The sequence below is a fragment of the Takifugu flavidus genome, chromosome 1 (assembly GCF_003711565.1).
Source record: "Takifugu flavidus isolate HTHZ2018 chromosome 1, ASM371156v2, whole genome shotgun sequence".
NCBI classification, from domain to species: Eukaryota; Metazoa; Chordata; class Actinopteri; order Tetraodontiformes; family Tetraodontidae; genus Takifugu; species Takifugu flavidus.
The window spans coordinates 16,203,955-16,230,800 of NC_079520.1; the positions used below are offsets into that span (position 1 = coordinate 16,203,955).

At 43.7% G+C, this 26,846-nt stretch overlaps 2 protein-coding genes and 2 long non-coding RNA genes across 5 annotated transcripts; 2 read left to right on the forward strand and 2 right to left on the reverse strand.

Moving 5' to 3' along the window:
- Positions 1-1,917: 1,917 nt before the first annotated feature.
- Positions 1,918-19,871, reverse strand: erbb2 (erb-b2 receptor tyrosine kinase 2). Of its 2 annotated transcripts, none has more exons than XM_057043922.1 (27): positions 19,582-19,871; positions 13,630-13,781; positions 13,034-13,214; positions 12,778-12,915; positions 12,435-12,500; positions 12,238-12,353; positions 12,020-12,161; positions 11,571-11,699; positions 10,772-10,913; positions 10,589-10,662; positions 10,396-10,486; positions 9,680-9,882; positions 9,255-9,384; positions 8,959-9,049; positions 7,855-8,009; positions 7,734-7,781; positions 7,517-7,655; positions 7,307-7,429; positions 7,126-7,224; positions 6,618-6,803; positions 6,310-6,465; positions 6,156-6,231; positions 5,854-6,000; positions 5,633-5,730; positions 5,348-5,539; positions 4,784-5,171; positions 1,918-4,689 (listed from the first exon to the last, which is right to left on the reverse strand). In XM_057043922.1, the coding sequence occupies exons 1-27, from the start codon at positions 19,652-19,654 to the stop codon at positions 4,322-4,324; spliced, it is 3,903 nt and encodes a 1,300-aa protein (XP_056899902.1). In that variant the 5' UTR covers positions 19,655-19,871; the 3' UTR covers positions 1,918-4,321. The 2 variants fall into 2 exon arrangements, with proteins under 2 accessions (XP_056899902.1, XP_056899912.1); XM_057043932.1 differs by lacking the exon at positions 19,582-19,871 and adding an exon at positions 18,077-18,215.
- LOC130531969 (uncharacterized) lies at positions 18,133-20,977 on the forward strand. The gene is made up of 3 exons (XR_008952241.1): positions 18,133-18,258; positions 20,652-20,723; positions 20,838-20,977. It is a non-coding gene; the product is annotated as an uncharacterized LOC130531969 (long non-coding RNA).
- pgap3 (post-GPI attachment to proteins phospholipase 3) lies at positions 20,953-25,300 on the reverse strand. The gene is made up of 8 exons (XM_057044074.1): positions 24,916-25,300; positions 24,356-24,453; positions 24,065-24,217; positions 23,911-23,973; positions 23,644-23,705; positions 23,339-23,475; positions 23,047-23,251; positions 20,953-22,963 (listed from the first exon to the last, which is right to left on the reverse strand). The coding sequence occupies exons 1-8, from the start codon at positions 25,181-25,183 to the stop codon at positions 22,900-22,902; spliced, it is 1,050 nt and encodes a 349-aa protein (XP_056900054.1). The 5' UTR covers positions 25,184-25,300; the 3' UTR covers positions 20,953-22,899.
- Positions 24,647-25,499, forward strand: LOC130531947 (uncharacterized). The gene is made up of 2 exons (XR_008952239.1): positions 24,647-24,759; positions 24,899-25,499. It is a non-coding gene; the product is annotated as an uncharacterized LOC130531947 (long non-coding RNA).
- The last annotated feature ends 1,347 nt before the right edge of the window (positions 25,500-26,846 follow it).

Consider the following 26,846-nt stretch of genomic DNA (forward strand, 5'->3'; position numbering starts at 1 on the left):
AAACAGTTTCTTCATGCTGAACGTCTCCATCATGGATGCAGTCTTCTTGGCCTTCATCCCGCCTGGAGTTTTGAATCACCTGATCTGGAAGTCTTGGCCAGTAGAAGCATTGTGGAACAGCATTTATGCTTTGAATGTGTGTGGGAGGCCCCTGCTGATGGCCTGCAGCTGTCTGGACTGTTACCTGGCTGTGGTTCATCCAGTCACCTACCATAATACGAAGAATATGACCCCCAGGATTTTAATGGTGGTCATCGTCTGGATTTGGACACTCACTTTCGCCATTGTTTTCTTTCTTTTTTACGGACTTTATTTTACACTGTGGTCCATAGTCTCATTTGTAATTGCCATTGTTGTGGTTGGGATATGTGATTCCTTCATCTTTTATACCCTTCTCATGTCTGACCCCCACAGAAAGAACCTGCAGAAGCAAAGAGCAATCCAGATGCTCATCAACAGCCTGGTGATCACGGCATTTACTTACCTTCCTCCAGTTATCCTTGTAACATTTGGTGTTTACGGGATCGAGTATGTGACCTTTATATGTGTTATTGCCATCCCAGTTAACATCACATCCACTTTGGGCTCTGTTCTCATGCCTTTTCTCCATCTTATCAGCACTGGAAAATGTAGCCATTTCAGGTGCAGAAGCTCCTTAAAAACTCTGGAGAAGTAAGAGTAAAAGTCATAAAATAATCACTCAAAATGCCATGGAACATCACAGGCTCGTCCTTTTCCTGGATTTATTTATCTAAAGTTAAACTGCTTGTATATACCGGTATATGTCAATCTTTTTCTCACCCTAATTGACAGAATACTTAAATGGACATTTCAATTATAACACTTCCTACTGAGTGTTTGGGCTTTAAATATTTAACTTAAACTGTAAATTGCACTCTTGGTTATTGTACACATTAAATGACATAAACCTCCTGATATCTTTGTTGTGTTGGGGGAAATAAACTCTACTGATGTTTTTGAAAAGGTCAGACGTTGAATTTTATTTTTACACAACAAAATAAACACTGCACGGAAGACTCTCTCTCTCTCTCTCTCCAGTCTTTCCACTAGATATTTGCATTTTGTTTACCTTGTCCAGTGTTTTTTTACCCATGTAAATACTGAAGGCCGGTAGATCTTCGTCATCTGCCCTGACCGCTGTACTCACTCATTTGCGTATTAATCTCTGCAGACAAATCAGACCCACAGATGGAGTAATTGAAAATGTATCTTGTAAAAAATGCTTGGATTTAGTGAATAGAATTAAGGAATTGCTACTGTAGAATAAAAAGAGATTGTCACGTGCAAAAGAAAACATCCATTTTACAAGTATTAATGAAAAAAAGCAGTATTGATATGTGGTTATGTTGCACCTAAGAATTTCAAAATGAGACTTCAGACAGGAAGTAAAGTGCACCAATTCTGCTTTAAAATACAGAGAATATGGACTAGTTCAATTAACTTTAAAGAGCAACATAATTAATCAGAAAAAAGAAAGAAATGGAAAAATAATTATCACCCATGAGTGTTAAAGCATTACTCAACAGACAGTTTAAATGTTGGAGTTTTCACTGTAAAAGTTCTGAAGCAAAGTTTTTATGATTGACTTACTTCAAGGACACATTCATGAAACAGTAATTACAGCAAATGAAACTATAAAAGTGTAGTTGTAGTTTCATTTAAGGCCATTAGATGGGAGCAACAGCTAAGGTGGATATTGAGCAATCATTTATTCTCTGGGTTTAAAACTAGGCAACAAAAATTAAAACAATGTTACATTCATTTAAAAAAAAGAGCCTGAAGATTCTTTTCATCTGTTTTAGTAAGTGTTTGGATTTGTAGTTAATTTGTCTTGGCCGATATTTTTAATATGTACTGGTAATGTTTGTGAATTACACCTTCTGTATACAATTGACAGTATTTTTAAAATGCTTTTATTGACACACATGATGTAGGCAATCGCTTTCATATAAAAATTCTTCATAAAATGTTTCATATGCATTTGCCGTCCCCCTCCTCCATGCAACTGGTCACAAGAATCAATCAAATTAGCTACCAAAGTGATTCATATATGTATATATTTACATCTACTGACCAATGAGAAAAGGGTGGTTTGAAAACTCCCAATAAAATAGTTTTTTTTTTGTTTCAAGTTTTGTTGTAATCTGAGAACCAGCGGAACACAAGCAGTACAGAATTTCTTCAAAAACTAAATGACAGAGGTTTAGTTCTTCAAAATCGTGAGCATTAGATAACTCTTCCTTCTTTTCTCTAGGGTTTATTCTTAAGTTTGGTCACATTTGACTCGTTGTCACAAGCCTCTTTCTCACTGTTTCTGCTGCACTTGAAAAAGGACAAAACCACCGTTTTCTCTTTCCAATGATCTGAGTTCCAAGCAGAAAGTCTGTGTGGATTGAGCAGATTTTGTCAGGATGAGAGATTTTTCCGGACAAAACACCAGACCATGATTTGAGCCAGCTCCGAGGATCCTTGCTGTTCTGAGAAGAAACAAACAATCTTGGAGCTGAACGATCTGGAGACAAACGAACGAGCGAGAAAAAACAGCATCACATCAAATACAGTAGATCTGCCACGCAACTGGGAGAGTTCAGAGTCATGTGAGATTATACAAAAAATGAGAATACAGTGTAAACACAAGTACATGAAGGTGATTCTAAGGCTGCTGTGGGGTGACGCGTCCTTGCTGAAAATGGGAACGACTGTGAGCTGCACTAACATTGTTGTGGTCCAGTGATAGACAGCAGGCTGTTTTTAACAACTGTTCCAAAGTGCCCTCCTGTTTTTTATACTGTAAATAACTAAAAGATGCATTCATTTATTTTTAAAAAAAGGTTTGTGACACCAAAAGCTTGAAGTCTTTTTAAAAAAGAAATATTTATGTGAGAAAAATTCTTCTAAACTGTGATCCTTAAAGTGTTTACTGGAATAAAACTAACCCGAAGGAGAAAGATGTGTGGATGGGGAGATGTGGAGACAATCGGCAACAGCACAGTCCACTCATTCAGGAATACAACACCCAAACACTCAAACCACACTCTGCCGTGGAATATTTCTCTTTTCAAACAACTGACCTCAGTTGTTGGGATGTGCGATCTGGGAGTGCCCCGACTTACCAACGAGGATCTGAGAGCCAGACAATGTCTCCTTTGACTTGTTTTTGACCACCCCCATCTCAGCAGTAGTCAATATGAAAAAAAAAATGCTGTTGATTATTAACTGGCTCGCCTGCGTTCTCCCGATGAGTGGAGTTTGAGCCATGACGTGAGCATTAGACTCAGATTCATCTCCGGTGTCCTCCCAGAGCTCTCGCAGGCTTTGTGTGTGCATAAAAAGGCAACAACCGTGTGCATACACGAGCAATTCTTTCACTTTATGAGGAATATACTGACCAATACCTTGTAGAATTTCGAAAAAGGAAAAACTAGTGTTATAAGTCTGGGGGCATGACCAGTATCCACATATGCAGTGCATAAAAGACACATAATCTTACCTAATGCTTTGCAAAATTCCTACATCCCTGAACATTTGCATATCACATCATATCCAGTGCTCTTTACAACATATATAAATTTGAGATCTCTGCAGCATTTAAAGGACACAAGTACCTCGTATTTCCTCCAGGAGCTGCAGCTACAGACACTCAAAACCGCACGCAACAGCGTGGCTTAATGCCCCTGTCTTCTCTATAAAGGCGTCTTTTCTTTCAGGGAACATGTCGAATGGCCAGATGGGCTGCAGGGCCTCCCCTGGCCAAAACAAAATGGCTTTGAATGTGTTGAAGACCCACGTCAGGTCAGAGACGAGAGTGACCGGAATACTAAACATCACCGTTGATTCACATTGAAGCTCAACGTGCAACGGTGCTCATATGTGCGCTTTCTTTCTAGCTGGGGTGAATGGTGGGACAGCATGAATGTGAGAAGCACAGGGATGATTACCATTAGCAGAACAAAGCTCGCCATCATTCATTGTTGTGGAATTTTCTGATTATCAGAGCCAAGTACTGGCTTCTGTTTTGGCACTCAACAGTCACACAGAGGATGTAAACAGTAGCACAACTATACACAATCATCATTTAGTTACTCAACGGATGCTGAATGATTTGCTGACTTTAACCCTCATCAGGTTCTGATTTGGGAACTTCATTCGATATGGTGAGATTATCAGTTTCCACGTGTCGATACTTCTTCCACTACCATGCATTTCTTTCACACACATCCATCTTCCCTTCCTCTCGTAGCTCAGTACAAACCAATCTCTGACTCCTGCGGAGGTCATCCGACGGTCTCGGGCCGTGTCCTCAGGTATGCCCACTTAGAGTGTCTGCTAATCCCAGATACTCGGGGTTCTCTGCTGTGGGGGTCACAAATCCATTCATATGCCTGGGCATGACTCCATCCGTCTCCAGTCCTTCTGGGTCATTAACACCGGAAGCTCCATCCCCAGTTTTAGCTTTGACCAGATGGTCCAGGTAATATGGGTTGTCAAAGGCTGGAGAGGTTGGGGTCCGTGTACCTGCGGGGACCAAGTATCCCGTGTTTTCCACACTGTGGCCTGAGCTCAGGCCATTAGCGATGCGGCGGTCAACCCTGGAGCCATTACGAGGCAGTGTGGTTGGTCGTTCCAGAATCCCCGGCCTGCGATCCTGAATCTCCTGGTTCACATACTCTGTGGAGGGCGACAAAAGACGGTGAGTTTGAAAAGGATATCAAACATTTGGAAATTGTCGGAATGATGAAGGTGGAGTCATTGTCCGGCTCACCTGGCAGAATGCGGTTCTGATTACATCCATGACTCTGTCTGGGCAGAGAGTGGTGCAAGTGATGAGTTGGCTGAAATCCACTGGGCCCGTCTGTCTCCAAGTCGCCTTGGCTGTCGTTGGAGTAGGTGGGGTCCCTGCAGTAGCGGTCTGGGCTCCCCGGGGGCAGCGAGGGGTCTTCTGGTGACTCCAAAAAGACCGAGTCAGACTGGTCTCCTGCAGATGGGCTTCTAGCTAGCGTTGGGTATGGGGGAGACCACATGCCACTGGCGGTGCTGGCGCCTAACGGTAAGGTAGGGTACTGGCTTGGACCAAGAGTGCTCAGGGAAGAGTACAGACTTCGAGGGCCACCAGCAGCGGAGGGCTCAACATCTAAACCTTGATCTCTGCTCTGTAAGGCAAAGGGAGAAGAGGTGAGCAGAGGAAAAACGAAAGTGCCAGTGCTATTTGCAACAGAATGCAAATTTACAGTAGGCTAACAACTACAGTAATTACACAGTTATTGGAGACATTAAAGCCACACACGCAGCTCTAAAGAAGTGCAAGTAGGCCTGAACGCTCACTGACCCTGTAGGACTGATGTCTGGACGGCCCATTGGATTGGATGCCATTGTTGTGGGTCCTCGGGAAGTGATTTGGCTGTGGCACCAGGTACTCCTCAGCGTCCAGCAGTTCCCTCAAGTTGTTGCCTTCCTCCGCCAGAAACATCCGGAAGAACTGGTTGTCCACGGGGCTGGACATGCTCATCTGCTCCTCGTTCTGGAAATGTGTCCATGGACCAGAACCACGATGATTAGGATAAACTACACATAGCAGAGTCGTGCACAACAGCAATTGAAGGGCAACACACACCTGAATTACGACATAACGAGTAGGATCTCTGGCCATCGCAGTAAATTCTTTTACCAAGTCCTTAAACCTGGGCCTGTACTCTGGATCAATCATCCAACCTGCCACCAGACATAAAATCAGTCAATGCTGCTCCACTGCTGACCACAAACATACATAAGAGCAGTATTTCCCTAAAAACTCCCAGTTTAATCAATCATATAAATCTTCCTAGGAGGACTGACATTTGACCATGATCATGTAGACATCAATGGTGCAGATCAGAGGCTGGGGAAGTCGTTCCCCTCCCTCTAAAACTTCAGGGATCTCTCTAGCCGGGATCATGTCATACGGTTTCGCACCAAAGGTCATCAACTCCCAGACGGTCACCCCTGTGAACAAACAGCAGACTTATTTAGTCTTGCTGAAATTAAAGATGATAGAACCATTGCTGGTAACATTTATTTTTATAGTTTTGCAGTTCTTTTGATTTCTTCTTGAGCTTGAATGGGGGATTATCTTTATTCTGCAGAGTCCTCACACTCACCGTAGCTCCACACGTCACTCTGATGAGTGAACCTCCTGTGCAGAATTGATTCCAGGGCCATCCACTTAATCGGCACCTTGAAAAGACAGAAAAAAGGAGGCAGTTAGGGCCTATAGTCCGTGTAGATGCTTCCACACGCCTGGCGCCGCCTCACCTTCCCTCCATCAGCATGATATTCAGTCTCGTCTATATCGAGCAGACGGGCCAGTCCGAAGTCGGTGATCTTCACGTGGTTTGGATTCTTCACCAGGACATTGCGAGCAGCTAAATCTCTGTGCACCAAGCGGACTTCCTCCAGATAACTCATGCCCTACACACACACACACACACACACACACACACCACATTTGTGTCCACAAAATATTCAAGCTAGCTTTAAATCAAATGTCAAAGCAAAGGTGATTATCAATCATATTTAGAAGCTGTGGCGATAGAAACAAAACCTGCGTCTTGATGACAGACCTTAGCAATCTGGACACACCAATTAAGGAGCAACTGGGAACCGATGCGATCCTTGTTCTTCCTGACGTATTCAAGCAGGCAGCCGTACGACATCAGCTGGGTGACCAGCTGCACAGTGGAGGTCAGGCAGATCCCCAGCAGACGGCACACGTAAGGGCTGGCCACCCCTGCCATGACGTAGGCCTCCTGGGGACGACGAGGCGACAAAGAGATGTATCAAGAAAACACGTTTTCTGAAGCACAAAGATTTTAAACAATCTTGACTGGTACAAATAAAAAAAGTTTGGTCCAGTTCCGCTCTCTGCCCGTTTAACATTTGTAACCCCTCTCCCCAGTAAAACCAGTCCATTTAGTCTCCCTATCCCTCTAGAACAGTCTGCTTCTGTTGTAGAAAACTGAAAAGAACTTTCATCTGAAGGCAACTGATGCGAGTTAATGTGTCAAATAACTGACCATGAGAATACACACAAAGAACATTGCTGAGTTCGTGTGTCTGTCCGGTACTCACGTCAAGAATTTCTTTATTGGCTTTTGGGGAAGTATTCTCCCGCAACACTTTAATGGCTACTGGTATTTTCACGTTTTCCCCGTCAGGAGCCCACACCCCCTGAAATGATTGAGAAGAGTCCTTTACTGAAAATGTCCGTTTAAACGTGTTGGTTCTTCCATTAAAAAACGGACTCCCTCACCTTGTAAACGGTACCGAACGCCCCAGCACCCAACACTTTCAGCTTCTTCAGCTCCGTCTCTTTCAGGATGCGCATCTGAGCCTGATTGGGTGACGCCCCGCTGGGGGCCAGAGGTTCCACCAGCTGTTTGAAGGAGAGCACGATGCTACAGTGAGGCACGTACAGGTTATTCTCGGCATCAGCTCGCAGCAAAACTTGGCCTGCACCCACCTCGTGTTCTTGCAGGATCCTTCTCATTGTCTCCTTCCTCTTCAGCTTCTTCTGCCTCCTCAGGTAAAAGAAAAGTAGACCCAGCAAGATGAAGAAGAGCACCACCCCACCTACTGCAGCCGCGATGGTTGTACCCAGGCTAGACAAAGGAGGAAAGGGTCAACAGAGCCGGAATCCTGCTCAGCCAAACTCAAATGGCGAGTAGAAGGTCGCTCACCCTGTCCTTGTGTCAACAGGGCAGCCTCTCTCGTCCATCACAGTGCAGCTGAAAAGAGACGTTCTGGGTCATAAGTCATGCTGGCTGGTTGCGTGTGCGCGTGCATGTGATGCCCACTCACGACAGCGTGCAGTTGGTGTTGCATGGCAGACAGTGTCCCGTAGCATTGCTGTACTTCCACACAGTCTGGTGGTCTTCCTTCGCACCACTGGGGCAGTGAGCCACACAGACGTCTCCATCCTGGAAGTTTCTGCACTCGACGCAATGTTCTGCTCCCTGAGAACATTCAGCAGAGCGTAAACATAAACACTATTATAATATAATAATAACTATTATTTTGTTGATGGTTTTCTCTTTAATTAAGCTCCCAGCACAGCGGTTCACACTCCTCCTGTAGTCTCTGTGCGTGGGTGACTACAGCAGGACCCCCCCATGACAGAACCACCCGTCCTGATGACGGGTGGTTCTGTCATGGGGGGGTGGTTCTGTCTTTCCCAATGAGCCCGTTCCATTAAAAACGTATAACTTGTTTACATGACGCAATTCTATTAAGATTGGTATTAACTTGATTATTTTAGTGCTTTCACACTTACATTTACATTGTGCAGTCAACTTTTGGGTTCATGTCGTTGGTTTGGCTCTGTTGACATCATCTGAATGAAACCAGGCGAACTGAATATGGCGCTCCCCCCGGTTCTATAATTGGACCACTTCTTTCTCTACATATGTCAGCTCTTCGTCACACAACCCAGCACCAATGAATGATGCATTTTTTTGTCCGATCATAAGATTGTTATAAAAAAATATTTTTCTTCAGTCTAAATTTTTGTGTCTCCTTAACTGCTTTTAACCTTTTGGGGTCACAGAGAGGGTGCACACATGGGTGAAGGCAGGGTCCAACCCTGGATGGGTCACCAGCTCATTGCATGGCCCTATATGAGCATTTGTGGGTTTGGAACCTTGCTCAAAGGTTTCTTGGCAGTGCTCTGACACCTTCCCCTACTACCCAAAATGCCTTCCATGGTCTGCACCGGGGCTTGAACCCAGAACCCTCTGTTTCTCCCCCAAAGCCTGAGCTACCACCAAATCTATCAAGCTAAATGTCGAGAATATTAAATAAGAGAACAAAAGACAAAATTGAGCAACTTTTTTGGGGTTTTGACTGTTCCCTCAAAAGTCAGTCCTTGCTATATTATAACTAAGCGTGTAAAACAGGACATCTTACCGGGCCGTGACAGGAAGCAGAGCTGTTGAGCGGCTGACACTCGGGGTGACAGGCGACACACACAGATTCATTTGCGTATTCACGCACAGACCTGCAACACAAGCGTATCAGCATCGTATTCAACAGTCACCACAGACAGGAGCAGAATAGAGACCCAGCAGCAAATAACCAGAAAGAAAAAGTACTGCTGCTTTTTGTGTTATATGTGAAAAAAAAGGGATGCAAAACCGGCTGGTTTAAAACATCAGCAACAGCTTTTTATTGATATAACTGCATAAACATAGAAGTTGTCTTACCCCTGATAGATGTCACACTGCTCAACACACTCAGAGCCACGTTGGAATGTCCTGCAGGATGCACACTGGCTGGGCCCCGGGCCCCAGCAGCCACCCTCGCACAGCGGGTGACAAACACGCCCCTGTTTCTCTAAAAACACAGGCAAAATAGAGCATGTTGCAAGCCTTTTTTTTTGTAAATTAATTACTGAAAATAACAAAAGCCCAGGCAAAATCCCATTTACTTCAGCCATTTATCATTTTTGAATGTTAAACAGAGCTTATGAAATATATTTTCTGCACCAATTTTTGAACGAATAATCTAAATGAATCTTGCATTTGATTGGTTTATTTATCTAAGATAAAGGCAGCTGCCACCTGACAAATGTCTGATCAAAGTGCAGCTGCTATTGATAAACACACCTGGATACTGCAGCAACACCTACCACAGATCTGGGGGTCCTGATTTTTGCTGACAATGCGGTGGGGTCCCTGGGTAGGGTGGACGATATTCTCCCACGGTAGCGAGCTGGTGTAGCATAACTGGGAATTATTATGCAACAGGACTAAACCTCCACTAATGCTGCGTAGTGAACGCAACCCCAAAGACGTGATCTGCAGGTGCTGGATAGCAAGTGAAAACACACCCCTGAAAGGAAATTTAAAAAATAATATATATATAAATATGTGTTATCTCTACAAAAACAGTGCTGAACTTTTGATAAATTAAATCATGCACCAAATCAATGCAAAATTAAGATTAAATAAACACAGGAAGCTAAGAAGGTTCCACTACAAAACAATGTTGCTCTAATTCCCTAGATAATAGCCATGATTCCAAAACAAGCACGTCAGCCTTTTTAAAAAAGAGACTATGAGACTAGTTCATATATGCTACGCAAGAGTTTGCCCCATAAATGTTTACCGGAACCTCGCTGGCATGTGCTGCTGGTTAGAGCGGCCACGCTGGCTAATAATTAGCTTTTATGGTGCAAAACTGAACAACCTTCCTCAAATGAACCAGAGTCTCTTATTTTAAATGCACAAACAAAGAAAAGCTACTAAGTCCAAGAGGGCAGCATAAAGCTACATATAAAACATAGTAACATAAACACAACTAATCTATCACATGTATAACTGAAAGAGTTCTAGAGTTACTCACTTGTAGAGCATTCTGCCTCTGATCACCTTCAGATTATCAAACACACTTAAATTCATCCATTCCTGTGGCCAGGCCTCAATATACAAATAACCTGCATGGGAAAACAATTTGAACTTGCAACCATTGCAAATACATTCATTTAACAGTGGGAAGTCTCATTTATTTTCTAAGTTATAACCAATATAGCGAGTACCCGTGATCTCCTCCAGGTTCCTGAAGACACTTAGCTGCTGTGGGGACAGGCCTGATGCGTTAGTCACAGGGTCCCTAAGAGCGGAAAGATAAGAGATTGATTTTTTAAAAATGCATTATTAATTTTCTGTTGACCCAAATGACTGAAGTTTAGGTGTTTCCTTGTGGATTGATAGTTTCATACCTAGTGAAGCTCTGGGGGTAGAAAGCCAGACTGCCAAAAATCTTCGTACATTTGTTGAATTGCTCCACGTTAGAGGAATTTACCATTGTGTTGCCATGTTTATCCATGACACCACTTTCGTCCATACCGGGACCATAACAAGCTGCAATGTGACACAAAGATGATTGCACATTTTTAGGGTTTTTTTTGTGAGAATTCAAAAAATAAAGGGAAGTTCGAATTTTTACATTGTGAGATATATATATAACTATGCATGCAAAAAGAAAGTTATATAAGCAATAAAAATGTAATGCTTTGACCGTCCAAGATCATTTCAATATTCAACATCCAAGAACAACATCATTCCGGTTGTCTAAAGTCAACATTAACAACCGGATACTCCAACAGGTTGGTTGACTTTTGATGTCACGTCACTTGTTGTGCTGCGCTGCTACCATGTAAGCCATCTTAGCTAAAAGGTTACAAATAATCACTTCACCAGGTTAACTGAGGATTGACTAATTACTAACTTACTGTAACCAATTACACCATCCGGTCTCATTTTCTTTCATTAAAAAGTAACAAAATGAAACTTTCGTGCTTCTGTTCACTGGAGTCACTGTGGATGGGAAATGATCTTTTCTGTGCTTTGTTCAAATCCTGACCCACAATATATTGATTGTTTACATTTTTACTAATTCATCATCAACAATATGGTTTTAATTGCCAAATGAGGGCCACTTTCAGGTGATTATATTTTCTATACATCTGTATTTACGGCACAACTTTGGTAGCACACACCACCTTGTAAAAGCCTTACCTTTGGGACAGTCCCCTTCACACTTCTCACATTTCTGGGTGTCATTCCCACAGGGCTGGGTGATGATAACTTCCTGGTTGGGTTTGGGGTAGTTCAGGGTACAAGCGACATCCATGGCCAGATAGTTATCTACAGGCAAGGAGACAACATTTCAGACAAACATACAAGCGCCCTCTCTAAAGAATGGAGTCATATTTTAAGGTTTTTTAACCATACGCAAAAAATGCTTTAAGTTGAAATATAGAAATGAGATGACAGGAAGCTCTTATTTGCCTGAAGGGTCATAAAAGGAGAAACTGTAATGTTGCCAAGTTTGATCAGTGGCTGTTGGATCTTGATGATAAATAACTAAAAAAGATAATCAATGCTTGTAAGATATTTGTTAGATGAAAGTGTCGACTGCGGGGTATATTTCCTTGAATATTGTAATTTTAAAAAATGTTTCTCACAAGGACACGTCTTCACACAGGTAGCTCCAAAGCTGAACTTCCTGTCAGGGTTTGGTTTGGACTGAAACATGGCGGGGTCGTAGATCGTAGGAGGGGGACAGTTCTCCTTACACACACCGCTGTCATTGAAGTGACGACAAGCCTGCAAAGTGGTAGAAAAATTACCCCCGTTGTGAACCCCCATTAAAAAAATGCAGGACAGCACTTTTATTACGTACCAGACAGTCTGAATCTTTGGGTCCGGTGCATCCAGCAGAACACTGCTTGTGGCAGCAGTCGTTGGTAAGGGAACCTTTACATCGCTGGCAGTCCGATGCACAGTTACTACGGGTCACTTTGGATGAAAAAGCCAGTCAAGACTTTCAGCTGTTCTTTAACCAAATAGAGTCATTTTCTGTGCACAGTGGTAACTCACAGGTCTGGCAGTCCTGTACGGTTTCTCCCCAACAGCTTGTCAAACACTGAGAGGAACAGTTGGGGCCTGTAGAACACCACAACAAATAAGGTGAGCAGACCAGGTCCTTAAATGTATCAATTCTACAAACGTCCAAAGTTAAAGTCAGTGAGGAACATGAATAACTTGTGTGTCCTGCGCCTGCATGGTCGGCATTAACGCTCAAAGCCGAAGAGCTAAAGGTTCTGACCCTGATGGCCAACATCTAGTGGGTGTGTGGAGGCTCAAATGCCTGATATATTGCATCACATATGTTGAATTGCAAAGCATGCTAAAGGGGTTTGCTTGTTGTCGTGGCACTCACAGTTTAGGGCCCGAGGCTGTAGTCGGTATCTGGTGTCAGTGTTCAGTACATCCAAAATGTCCCTCCAGTTGATGCTCTGTGGATCAGGAAAGCACAGCTGGGGGTTCCCCCAAATATACACGCCTCCAAACAGGATCTCTGTGGGGGTGACACAATGTTATGAATGAAAGGAGAGCATAGCTGAATAGTTATGAAACGTTAATAAAATCACCCGTCAAAAGATTTTAAAAATACATGAGTGATGGTGTATTAATACCCGTAAGACTGCGGAGAGCAAGAGTCCTGAGCCCTTGTCCATCCAGGGTGTTATCCAGGGCAGCGAGGGCATAGCTGGAGTTATACAGCTGGCTGCCTCTGATGATCCGCAGATTGTCCAAAGGCACGACACTCACCGACACTCGGGCCACAAGCACATAACCCTGCACCTCCACGATCCCCTGAGGAGGCAAGGAAGCAAGGGAATGTGGTTGTCACCATCTTATTAATGAATGTGCTCAATGAGTAACAGCCTCCTGCTAAAAACAGCAGCCCTGTGTAAACTACTCAAATGTTGGCTTGATCGGGATTAAAGCGGAACGATATGAAGACTCAAGGGGGAAGAAGAATTATTTTACACTTAATAGTTGCACAATAGTGACAATAATCTCTCTTGCAGCTGGAGAGATGAGGTGATTCAAGAATTATGGCAATGAAAGCTGCCGCTTGATTAAGCAGCGTTTCCATGTGAGTGGTGAGGTTGCTCCAACCACACGTCAAACCTTCTAGAACATCGACAGTCAAGCTTTTCTTCTCAGTAAATCCTCTGGGGTGCGTATTTCCACACTGCAAAAGATGCTGTAAATCATATCTTACCTGCAGGAACGAGAGGTCAGGGTTTCCGTGAAGGTGTGTAATTTCTAGGTTTCCATGAACAACCTGGCAGCCTGTGTACAACAGCCTCAGCATTTCATAGTGATTTTCCAGGCTGGAGGGCAGCGACAGCTTCATGTCAGTACCCATGCATGCTGCAACACAGATAACAGCCAATCTCAGCTTCATTGTGCACCATAAACTACAAAAAATACATTATTTATTGTAATAAACAATAGTACCATAAATAAAAAATACATCTAACCAACTGTTTTGTTTTTTGCTCCAAACACAATTCCAAGCCGAGCGTTTCTATTAATAGCAGCTGATATTGTGTTACATATTGAAATTCCAAGGGATGACAACTGTAATTTTGGACGTTCACATATTATGACTGTGTCTTTACAAATGGCCTTGAATGGGTTCTGAGACTCACACCAACTGCACAGCCTCTGTCTGCCATGTATGAAGGATTTCTGCCCAGTGCAGATTCCTCACAGGAGGTCACACACAGCCCTCCATTCAGGGTCAGACTGGACTACAATCCATGGTGGCTGTTGCGCGCACATAGCTCCCACGCTAGTGGGCAGTCACACAGTGGACGGGCCCTCCTCTGCTGGGGTTATAAATGACTTCCTCTGGCTCATTCCCAACAGTCCTTCAATAGTCGACCCACTTTTCTGGAATGAGCCTTCCCCCGTCCATCATCATGCTATCCCCGTCCCCCCATTTGGGAAGGTTAGACGGGCTAGATGGATAAATGGACTAAGAGTTTGTCATTAGAGAAGCAGGAAGTGCTGGCAGAGCAGAGGAGGAGGGTGACTTCACAGAAACCAGGCAGTGGTTTCGGGAGCCGTACATTCAAGACACGCTGCTATCAGACGTGTGTCAGACACATTCCTGCCCACGACCAAGTGCTTGTAACCGCCACAATGCCGGGTCAAAAAGACCAAAGGCTCCACTGGGATCAGGCAGAGAGACGTGGCAACAACAGAGAACGTAATACACAGAAAGGAGGATAAAAATACACACCCAGATTTTGTAGCTTGCATCATTTGTGTCAGCTCAAACCACAACCTCCCTTAATGATGTCATCATGTGTGGAAAAAGTGCTTCGTTTTGAACCAAGAAAGGAGTCATCCTATTATATTCTAGCATTAATTAAAACAGAACATCTGACCAAATAGAATTTTACACATACACAAATAACACAGTGTGTGTGTGTGTGTGTGTGTGTGTGTGTGTGTGTGTGTGTGTGTCCTTTTGAGTAGCTGCCTTTGCACACTTGCCCACCCCTCCATCTCTGTGGCCTAAAATACTCCCTCTCTTTCATCACATACTTAGCTCGATATGCTCACTGACTGTCACTATAAATGCTGGGCAAAATGTGACATTTGGGTTTTTCTGTTTACAGTCCTGTCGTATCACAGGAAAGTTTGACAGGAACCCATCGGTGTCTAAACAGATTCACTATTCATTCATTATAAGTGTTTTTAACTGTTACACCCACACCTTGAAATCGGGCATGCTTGTACACATGGAAAATACCCCCTAAACTATGTGAGAAACTTTGTCGCTTGGGCAGAAAACAAAGGGGACATGCTACAGCACTTTTGGGGGGTTTGATTCATTAGTTTGTTTTCTTAAGACTGAATGTTTCAAACCCCCCAAAAGTGCTGTAGCATGTCCCCTTTGTTTTCTGCCCAAGCGCAAAGTTTCTCACATAGTTTAGGGGGTATTTTCCATGTGTACAAGCATGCCCGATTTCAAGGTGTGGGTGTAACAGTTAAAACACTTCTAATGAATGAATAGTGAATCTGTTTAGACACCGATGGCTTCCTGTCAAACTTTCCTTGCAGTTACCGTTACACTGTAATAGCTCCAACAACTGCCTGAAGCCGTCTTTCACTCGCTCATGTGTTGGCTGCTGAACCAATTCTCAGTCTGAGTAATGTTGAGCAGCGGTCTTCAGAGTCTGAAATGTGTCATTTCACTAGAATGTGAACCTCTGCATGTCTCAGACGTGACACACACATGTACGAGAAGACGGAGGAACGAGAGTCTAGTTCACACAAGGTTCTGCAACCTGTGTCCCTCCGGGTCAGGACCTGTTTCAAAGGTGCCACAGGTGATTAATAACTGCCACTGAGGACACCCGACCTGCTCCTGCACAGCATTGTGGCAATGAATAGCGCCTACCTTTATTATTTGAAATGATTTACGAAAGTCTCCTGCTGATGGAAAAACAGATTGCAGGTCGTGTTTTTGTCACTATAGTGACTAAAACAGCAGCACACTCAGGTGATGCACAACTACAGCTGGACCCTGACAAGGATGTTAAGCTCCAGCAGCACATCGGGATGAGCAGAGAGGTTTCCTCGTACAATTTGGTTCAAGTGTAGAACACTACAATTAAACCAAAAGAAGGTTTAAGTATTTAATTCCTGGAGTTGGCTGTAGGGCCCTATTTTGAACACTTCCTGCAGCTCAGTGGTAACAACAATTCCACTCAGAAAAGAAGATCTCTGCCAAATCCCACCTAAGTTAGAATCTTTGGATCAAGCTTAAAATGCAATGAGATCTTTCTTGTCCTGTGCATTCAATGTCCTCCCAACATTTGGGGGCTGGAGCCTGTCCCAGCTACCCTCAGGCAAGAGGGACGCCCTGAACCGGTCACCAGCTCGCTGCAGGGCTAGAGACAAATATTCACACTCACATTCACACAGAAGGTCAGTTTAGAGTCACCAATTCACCTATGCCCCGAATGCATGTGTTTGGACTGTGAGAGGAAGCCAGAGGACGTGCACAGAACACACAAACCCGACCAGGAACCTTCTAGCTGTGAGGTAACCACTGTGCCACCCCTGGGATGTAATGATATTTTTATTAAAATATTAAATGTAGCCGTATCTCAAAAATTTCCATTTGATTTAGTCAACAAGGTACTAAAAAAAGGTATTTTTTGATGTTTTTATAGTGCTGTTTGCTCTATTATCGACAAAAGGCTCCACTTTTATTATTTGAACTTGATTTAACTTTAATCCGACCTTTTAAGAGAGGCAATACGCTGGCTGTGAGCTGGCTGTTCAGATTCACTTGTGACAAACCGAAAGTCAGCATGCAGCCACACCTGCGTGACAGAGCATGCGGGTTTCGCCGTACATGTACGGTGAGCTACGTGAATATGACGTTACCGCCATCCTCGCCGTCAACTCTTCCCCCAAGGGTTTGAATCCCTTCACAGCTCCACGCAAGCACAACACAACTGATTCAACGCTTCTTTCTGCCCCAGTTTATCAGCCGAGCACGTCGGTCCCAGCTGTACCCTGGTGCCTCGCCTGGCTACGTTAAACTCCCAGCCTCCTACAGCACATTCTTTCCTTTCTGTTGTTTTACAGCCGAGAAGGAAAAAAAACAGGTATTGCTCAACAGACAAGCAGAACAGGTAGACCGTGAGGCAGTCCCAGAAACGAGAGTCACACAGAGACTCTGATCACACAAACAACGCTGCAGCTACTTTCCTATTCCTCCTTCAGATTTATAGGATTTTTAGTGTCTGCAAGAAAATACAGTTTGTTTCGAGAAGGAAAATCTGTCTATGAAACATCCCAAAGTCCAAGAATGATAAAACAGCAAACTTTAAGGTTGGGGCAGGTCAGCCCATAAATAATAGAGCAGGTTGCCAAAACTCTGTTTATGTGTCAAACAATCAATTTTCCATTGTCATGGTTCTCCATGTGAGTGCTTCTAAAGTTCCTGGTGCACCAGTAACCCTGAGACGGTATTTCTATATTGCTCATTGCGAAACTGTGATGTCAGGTCTCAGGTAGCTTGGAGAACGTTAAACTTATGGCTGACACAGGAAATAAAACAGAGGCTGGCTTTAACCTGTAAATCTATCAGGGAGTGTAAATATAATAACCATAAACACTTCCTACAGACCTACACAGGGTCAAACTAAAAGTCTCAGCATCAAGATACCAAATCAGTTGTTAATAACAACAAAAACAACAATAATAATAATTATTATTGAACTATATGCTGATGTTTTAATTAACCTAATACAGTTATTAATATAGGATCTTTGTGATTTGATAATCAATACTAATTATGGTACATTATTATATATGATGAGAAATCATAGACATAGACATCTTTAAAAGTGAAGATGAACAAATCTGGCCATTTACATAGCGGCAACACAGAAATAGGTCTGTTAAAAATAGATACAATTGAGGTAATTACACACTAAAAAGGCAGTTTTGTTGAGAAAGTCGAGTAGAATACCGTATAATAACTGCATAATTGCTGTATTTATTATCTCCTAAAGATAGAATACAAGAAAAAAACAGTGTAAAATTGTGAGGCGATTCTCCTGAAGAAGCACGAAACAACAGCTAAGGTGCATTTGCTGACTGTGTGAGTGTCCGGTAAACTGATGTGAAACAACCTGTGGAGAAGTTTCCTCTCTGAGGGTGAGATGAGCCCCACCGACGCCCCCCTCCTCTGCGGGCTGGGGTCACTACCAGGCAGCCCAGGCTGGTGAGTCACGGCAGCCTCGGTTAGCTGACCCCTGAGCGCGATTCAGCCGGAGTTAATCACAGTTGGTGGCACAGCGTGAACTCTGTGGAGGTCAGTGAACACGCAAAAACACGCGCAGGAACAACTTGTTGAGATGATTATGAAACATGACGCAACTGCTTAATAATCGGAGATCCAGTGATAGAATTGATCTGCTCGGTTCGGGCTGATGCTTCAGTGATCACCACTGTGAGCAAAGTGCACGAACCTGTTCCCAACAACAATGCAGGTAGCTGCAAATCACTTGACCTGTGACTGCTGCCTCTGTGTTTGTGTGGTAGGAGGAAGGAGCTCAGTTAAGACAAAAACAGCCCAACATTTAACTCGTGCATGAGAGCATCCCAGCAGTGCGTCAGTCTCGCGATGACCCATGTCCTCTACGGGGACTTTATTTATTCAGTATTTTGTTTTTTAACAAGCGGTAAATTGATTAAAAGCTGTTTGCGCAGGTCGATAAAAAGGTTGGAGTACAGCGAGGCTGAATGGGCCGTCCAATAACAGTCTGACATTTTAGATGCTTTTAAAAACATCTGTCCGGTTTTATTGATGTCTGATATCATTCTCTGCTGCAAATGGACAGTTTTATTGACTGCAAAGAAAAGCATAGAATTCACTTTACTCTCACCTTTTAATTGTTCCTGTTAATGTTACAATACAAAACAAATACACGTTTAAGCTTTAACTAAAATCCATATTAACACTGATTACAGACTCTGCTGCTTCAGCCTTATAAGCGCCTTTATTTTGCATGTGTTTTAGCAAACATGCACTTGCTGCAGTTAGTAAGCTCTTTTTTTTTATTGGCATGCAGTCCGAGCTCCAAGTGTGACAAGTGGCCCTCTGTGAGACAATGTCCTCTTCAGAGTCAGAAGTGAATAATTGACATCGTCGTGATCCCTGGCGCACAATGTGCTGTCTGTTCCGTGGGGTTTGTTGTTGTTTACGCGCAGAAATATCATCCAAGCGTTCGCACAAGTCACCTAAAGTCCCCCAACTGCAAGTTCTCTTCATTCTTACCTGCTTCTCTGGCTGTTTCTACCAAAGCTGCAGAGACATTTATGTGCGCAACTCTTTAAGCCGCAGCCTGCAGCTTTCAGTCAAAGAACGGTCCGTTGAGATGTTTATGTGACAGGTGTGATTTTTTCACCCCTGCAAATCCCACGAGTCCTCAGCAGCAGCGACGACGAAGGCTGCCGACTCACAGAGGAATGTGGTCCAAGCCCGAAATATCAACCTCTTTGCGCCAAACTGCAGCTCAAATTATTGCCGAAATATAAGTTGTATAATCTACACCAGCGTCGCATTTAGCAGCGGGGTCTTATTTTCCTAAACACGTGGGCAGGAAAGGCGAGAAAAGCAGTTGAAGTCACCCACCTTCTCTGTCCAGCGCGCCCGCCGCTCCGAGCAGCACGGCCCCGACAAACACCAAACTTCTCGCCGCCTCCATCTGTTGCGACCCGGCGTCTCTAGTCCATACCCCAAAGGGGGGCGATTCTCACTACCTCCAATATGGAACGGTGCTATTCGGACTTCCTGTTGTCTCGGGGTATGATTCCGCAGCACCTTGGTACTAGTCGCTTATTTTCCAATCTCAGTGACTTCCTCCATGGAATTCCGTGCCTTCTCGGCAGTGAATCGTGGAGCGCGCAGAGGCAAAGCGCGCTCCCGTGAAGGCCTGAGTGGGGAGTGGCAGGTTGACTCAGCCCGCCCCCACTTACAGCCCCATGTGTATGACTGGTGGTGTACGGAAGCCCTGTGCAGCTTCACAAAAAGTTGATCTGCTGCGTTCACTAAACACCGAAAGTGTCTATAAAGTGATGGATGTCTCCCCTCGGCCTGCCTGGGAGTAAATATTGAAAAGGTTCTGGAGAATGAGGGAAATAAAGGATAATAACTCAAAAATCTTGCAAATTGTAACAAATTGATCAATTTCAGAGCTCTTCTGGTCACATGACTTACTGTTCAAAGCCATGGTTTTATTTCTTTTCCCACTTTATACTACCACCAAGAATCAAACTCGTTCTCTCTGGAAACATAATCTGCACAGACCTTGTTTTTCCTGTTCTAATATGCTTATGGAAAAGATTACACTACCTTTGAAAATGACCAGCATTTATGAGAAGTGTTTCTAGTAGTCCAGAGTTGATCAAATGTGGTTTAAACCTCTCCCATGCATCCATTACAACAATGACTTCATGAGGAAGAAGAGAAACTGTAGGTGAACTCCGCTGGCCCAGATTTATTCAAACTGGAGCTTAACTATCAACACTGAAATTTACCCAGTGTCGTGCTGAATCGTTATAGGGGGAAGGGGGGGGGGGGGGGGGGGGGGGGTGATGATTATCATCCAGAATAAGGATCCTCATGTTTCTCATGCTATTCACAAATCAGGAGGTAAAGGAAGAAGAATAAAGTCCATTCATCTCTGTGCTCTCCACCCACAGCTGCCAGGGTCGGAGTCTGCACCGCTGCACAGAGCTGCCAGGGAGCAACAGGAAAACACTCGGCCCCAAGAGGTGATCAGCAAGTCCTATAGATTTTTGCTCTGCTTGAACATTTGGTCCTGTCAGAATAACCTTGTCCTGTCTGCCTCATTGCATCTGTCAAATGATCCGGCTCTTTCTCATCAGGTGTTCCACTACCTTTCAATTGAATAGTACTTCCTGCCTCTAAACATTCAGCTCTGGGAAAACAGGACATCGTAATCAAGCTGTAAGACTGTGGAGAGAAGACACAACATGGTCCTTTTCATTATCATCATAAAAACAACTTTATTGGTTGACTTTTATCTTTTTTATTTTTTGGATGTGTGGTGAAGAAAAGTGCAGTCAGCTGAGGTGATGTGTGCAGCAGGCGCATGGGGAAGGGGGGGGGGGGCACATGGGTGGAAAAACTGGAGGGAAGAACGAGCAATAATTTACAGAGTAAAATTTCATTTGAGTCACTAACCTGGAATTCTGCAACCTGTTAAGATGGATCAATTTAGGAATTTATCAAAACTAAAACAACCCACCCCAGTGAAACAATTAAACAAGATCAGCAGGCAGATCGGTACTTTTTAACTTTGTTGGAACTGGGTCAGACGTCAAAATAGGTTTTTCCGAAAATAGAAAAGAAAAAAGGATTTCAGAAAACTACTGACCCCACATCAGGTAATAATAGAACAAAAGCTGCACGTGGATTTTTGTTACCGTACTCAAATCTGGTCGAAAAAAATTCTGTCATCTCATCTTCCGCTGCCCACATTGCAGGCTTCTAACAACGCTAAATATAACTCAGGTCATTCTCTCTCACACACTCTCTCACACACACACACACACACACACACACACACACACAGTGGTGGAGTGACGAAAAAACACGTACTGAGAAGTAAAAAAACACAATATTGGGCCCATGACAACGTGTACTGATCGTTATTCACATCATCATATACAAAACCACAAGTGAAGGCAAAGTAAAAAAAATAAAAAAAATAAAAATAAAAAGATGCAAAATCATGTAAAGTGCACCTGTAAGGGATGAAGACACACGGTACAGTACGAACCCAATTATTTTGGTATCTGAGAGAAAACTGACTTAACTCATTGTTAAAAAAGGGAGTGTGACAACGTGTGATGCAGGCATTAATGGTCTGTTCTACATTTGTGGGGCAGTCGTCTGTACAGCAGCTGGTTAAATACCGGTATGTGTGTGTGTGTGCCATCTTTGGGCTTATGATTCAATAAGAACTGCAAACAACTCCAAATAATTTGTGCGACACTCATTCATCTTCCGGAGCCAGAATGTACGACAATCTCTTTGTATGCATTTAAATGAAATAGAGCCCCATTAACTGTTTCCTGTTTCTAGGTTATTTTTCTTCCCGGTTTTGTTTTCCTCACACTAAAAGGCAATCCAGGTGAATTAATACACTTCCATTTTAGCTGGCATATCCCACCGAAATCCAAAATCAAGTAAAATGTCAAGGGAACAAGTCACAAAGTGGTAAAAAAAATAAAAAAATTAAATTAAATATAAAATGAAAGAACCAATGCAAGAAAAAAGAGACAAAAGCAGCAGCGTAATCAGCAGAGGCACAGAAATAAAAGGTGTGATGGCAAAAAAAAGAATAGGAGACAGTTCGCGAGAAAGGCCTCCAAACATGAAACCCTTCCCCCTCTCTCTGGAACAATCTACTGGCAGGGACCCCTCCCCTGAAAGAGGGGCACCTCTCTGTGTTCGCCAGTCCACATTTGGCACACATGGACCCGACACCTGCTTTCCAACCCAGAGCAGGCTGGCGGCAGCCGCCCATAGCTGTTTGCTGCCATCTACAGTCAGCCACGGCAAACAGCAACTTAGGAAACAAGACAGTGTGAGTCAAAACACTGGATCAGGGGCGTCCGGACCACCCGGGACACCGGTCGAAAGCCGGGTCTGCTGCCGGGTCCGGTCCAGAACCGGTTCGCGGTTATGACATAAGATGAATGGTTCATTACAAGGCAAAGAAAGAGCAAGCATCAGTCATCAAACTTCTCATAGACGGAGGAAATTCCGCCGAAAATAACACGAAATAAGAAAAATGTAAACTTTTATGGAAGTCATAGTTATGTCATCTGGAAGGCTGAGCTAGGTCTGTGTTGGGGGTCCGATTGCCCTCACTGGAGATGTACAAGGGTGTTGGTGCTATGGGGGCGCCATGAACTCATCCTACTCGACTTTGACACCCATCTTCTCCGTGTTTAGTAGGTAGAGGCTATCGTCTATCAGAAAACTGGTGGGAGAAGAAGACAAGAACCATTTGTCTGCTGTACAAGATCGCAAGTCTCTCCATTTCAGCTCCACAAAGAAACAAACCTGTAGAAAAGGAAATGGACCGGTACGGTGCTGAGATGCCACACTGCATGAGCATCGAGGATCCAGAGCATTGGGGGGAAGTCCAGCAGCTCCAGCAAGGCCAGACCATGAAGCAGCAGCACCACCAGGCCACACTTCCACCAATATGGCAGGGTCCCCCGGTTCTGCCAGCACCAACACAGCCACCACAGCAGGTTCACCAGGCCTGGGAAAGAGCAAACACGCTTTTAATACACAAGATTGAGACATTAAAGGCAGCACAGCAAGACAGAAGATCCAATGTGAGCTTCACCAATGGTGGCGTTGGCAGCCATATTGTAGCCGTAGTCGAAACTGACAAAGGTCAGGTAGGACACGTGTGAGGTGAAGGCCAAGATCAGGAAGACTCCCACTATGCTCGACACGGCGGGTCTCCGCAGGCCCAAAGTTCTGAGTAGAGAGGATGCAGATAGTTTCAGGAATCATTAAGAAGGCCAAAACTGTTAATTTCGCTCCTCTAAAATACATAATATGGGACAGAAAGGTTGAGTGCATTAAATTGTCATGTGACACAAATGAAAGCGTCCGCACGTCACAGGTGTTTGTTGTTGGGGTTACCTGACACAACACAGGTAGATCGAGTAGAGGATGACTGCTGTCGCACAGAAATAGTCCATTTTCTAGAAGAGAACAGCACATTCACACAAAAAAAGATAGTAATTGGATGACAGAGTTAACAGCGTTGTGTTAAACAAGACAAAGAAGAAATTGATCATGGCTGATTGTGCTTCAAGAGGCATTTTCAAAACTCTCAATAGTGTTTGTTTTAAAACAAGGAGACAGTAAATTGATGAAATGCAGCATCTCAACATATTTGACGCTTACCTCGGTCAGATAGGTATCCCGAGTGTGAAACACGGTGGACCAGAACCATGCATTGAGCGATACCTAAAGAAACGCAGAAGCGTGTGGCTAAATGCTTGAAGCCCTCCCTCACTACGCATGAATAATCTTATATGTTTGTCTGTAATGGACTCACCAGAGAGAAGGCATTGATTGTGTGATACATGGGGCTCTGGCGTGGCACTGTGCTGCGGTAGCGTAGCAGCATGAGAAGGCAGGCCAGCCCATTTAGCAGGGAGGCCAGGGCAGAAGCTGGCTCCTCAAAACACAGGAAACGTGCAAAAGGCCACTGCAAGAACAGGTTAAATGAGTCAAACACATCTAGAGCACGTCTGCGTCCTAATATAATTTACCATCTTCCAAAGGACAAACAAGTTTTAGATTAGGGTACAACTCTGCCGCTCTGAGCACAGACAAAAGCACAAACCTTGCCGTGGAACTGGGGCACCCGGTACCCCTCAGCCTGGTAAAGGCCCACGGTGGTCCACATGCATTGATAGCGACAGTCATCGCGGCACGTCCACCCTGGAACACAGGCAGAGAAGGAGAGGTCAAAGGTTACAAGTTGAGTGTGACTAGCAAATAATCAGAGCACTTATTCCACTGTTCAATCTATCTAAATATTAAATAGTACTGTCCATTGTTATTGCTTCAAAGTTTCTGGAGTCTCTCACAACAATCGAAACAAGTGGAGCAACAACTGGTTGAGCCGGAAAAACTGGTTTCTGCCAGAATCTTTTCATAAATTAATGAGAGTGTGAGTTTCCAAGCAGCTTCAGCAGGTGGATGGAACCATTATTGAGATTGACTGGAAACCCAAGTGTTAGCCAAGTAAGTATTATGACAAACATTTCGGAAAAAGCGATGAGATAGTAATATTCTTTGGGGACTCTGTTAGTGTCGTTAGGTAGTGTAGAAAAATGTAGCTCCATTCTGGTAGCGAGCTAAGTTAGCTTGATTTACCTGCCAGGAGCATCACCAACTTACCTGTCAGCGCCATGTAGTGCGGCTGGGCAGACTGGAAACCCCGCAGCCGAGCTCCGGTGCAGTTGGTCCGCACACACAGCTTCACACAGTCACGGTAAACCGGCTCTTTATCCCCCTGAGAGGACTGAACGGTGGTCACCAGCGCCAAGAGGAGGGCGACAGTGGCCGCAGCGGGGAGTCTGACAGATGTGGTGCTCGGAAACGCTGAGGCCATGCTGGTCAGTCTTGGCCCCTCCGAGCTCACGCGGGTACGGCGGGATGACGGCATCGAGCGTTACCAAACAGACATTCCGACTTTGTGAGGACAACACGGGCCTGAAGTACAGTTACGCTACTGTCGGGTTGCTCTGCGATCGGGGTCAAGTTTCACAGTCCCATTACGGTTCCGGTTGGGATTTTCACAATAAAACACCCAACATTGACAGGAGCGGAAGATGAAGTTTGGAGTAAGCTTGAGTATTAGGCGCTTGTCTTCGCCATAAATTGCTGTTTGTTAACGCGATAAATAGTCAAATCCGGTGTCTTTTTATTGAACTCAAATGTTGTGTGGTTTTATTTTGAAAACACAGTTTAAGCGAATGGTGTATCCGCGCTTCCTTTTTTGTTGCCGTCAACAGATCATTTTATTATCACAATTAATTATAATGATTATAGTCGTTATTATACTGGCGTTGTTGTGATGGTGACAATCATAAGAAAACAGTTCAGATGAAAGAAAGAAGATAGAAAGTAGTGATGGCTGTTGATAAAAACTAATGCGCAGTGAAGGAAAAGAGCTGTAATTCAAAGCATGTATTTCATATAAGTAAAAAATTAATCAATAATATCAATCAAACAATCATAAATGATATATTGATGTGGAAAAAGTTAAATACAATCCAGTTCAGGAACATGTTAGTATAGATTAAACTATATAAGAGATAAAAATTAAAAACTATATGGGATTTTGCTTGCTTAACTCAATGTTGAAGTATGAACAATTTCTTTTTATAGCACTTAAAGCTGATTTAAAAAGTGAATCCATTCATGCATTGAAGGAATTTCAGCCAAGATTTTAGCCAGTCCAATTTTTCAATTTTGCCGATATGCAGGGCGGCTGACACAGCATTTCCTAGCGTAGTGATGCACAATGCCGGCAGCAAAATGATACACGGGTCAATGTTTTTACCCTTGAATTGTTCAAGTTGCAGTATTGACCATGAAATGATTGGAGGAAGATAGGAAACAACAGTAATAACACAGCTGTTTCTGATGAGGAACAGAGCCCTTCTCTTCTGGGGATCCATGTTTCTTCCTGTAGGAACAGATTTCTTCAAGGCTGACAAGATGGAGACATCACAGAACACAATAACAGGCAGAGTCATGATGATAATCAACACAGGGGTTAAATCAGATGTGCTTAAACCAAAAAAAGCAAAATGAAATCCAAATATCATGGTTAAAATCCAGATTGCGACAGTGATCAGGAGCCTGGAACTTAAACCTTTTCTGGACCGATACATGACAGGATGACACACAGCCATGTAACATTCTACACACACACAGGTAATCAACAAAGGTCTGCCACACATATTAAATGCATACAAGAACTTAACATATGCAATGTACGTACAGTTCAACAGGTCTGTGGGGAGGTACAGCTGTGGCTGAAGCAAGAGCAGGTAAATATTGTCCATGATGATGATATTTAAAGTGAAAACATCAAAAGGTGTGAAGGGTGTTTTTCTTAGATTATTGAGCTTTCTCAGAAGTACGACAATAGATCCAGGAAATGCAACAGCAAAAGAAAAGACAAGCGTAAAAAACCAGGTGGGCGATTTTCCACATATCAAAAATGTATTCATTCCCATCGTGGTGTTAGTCGTTCTGCACATTTGAGCTTGTAGAAGAGGAAATCACAACAAACGTCCAAAAGTTGGTGAAGAGAGAAT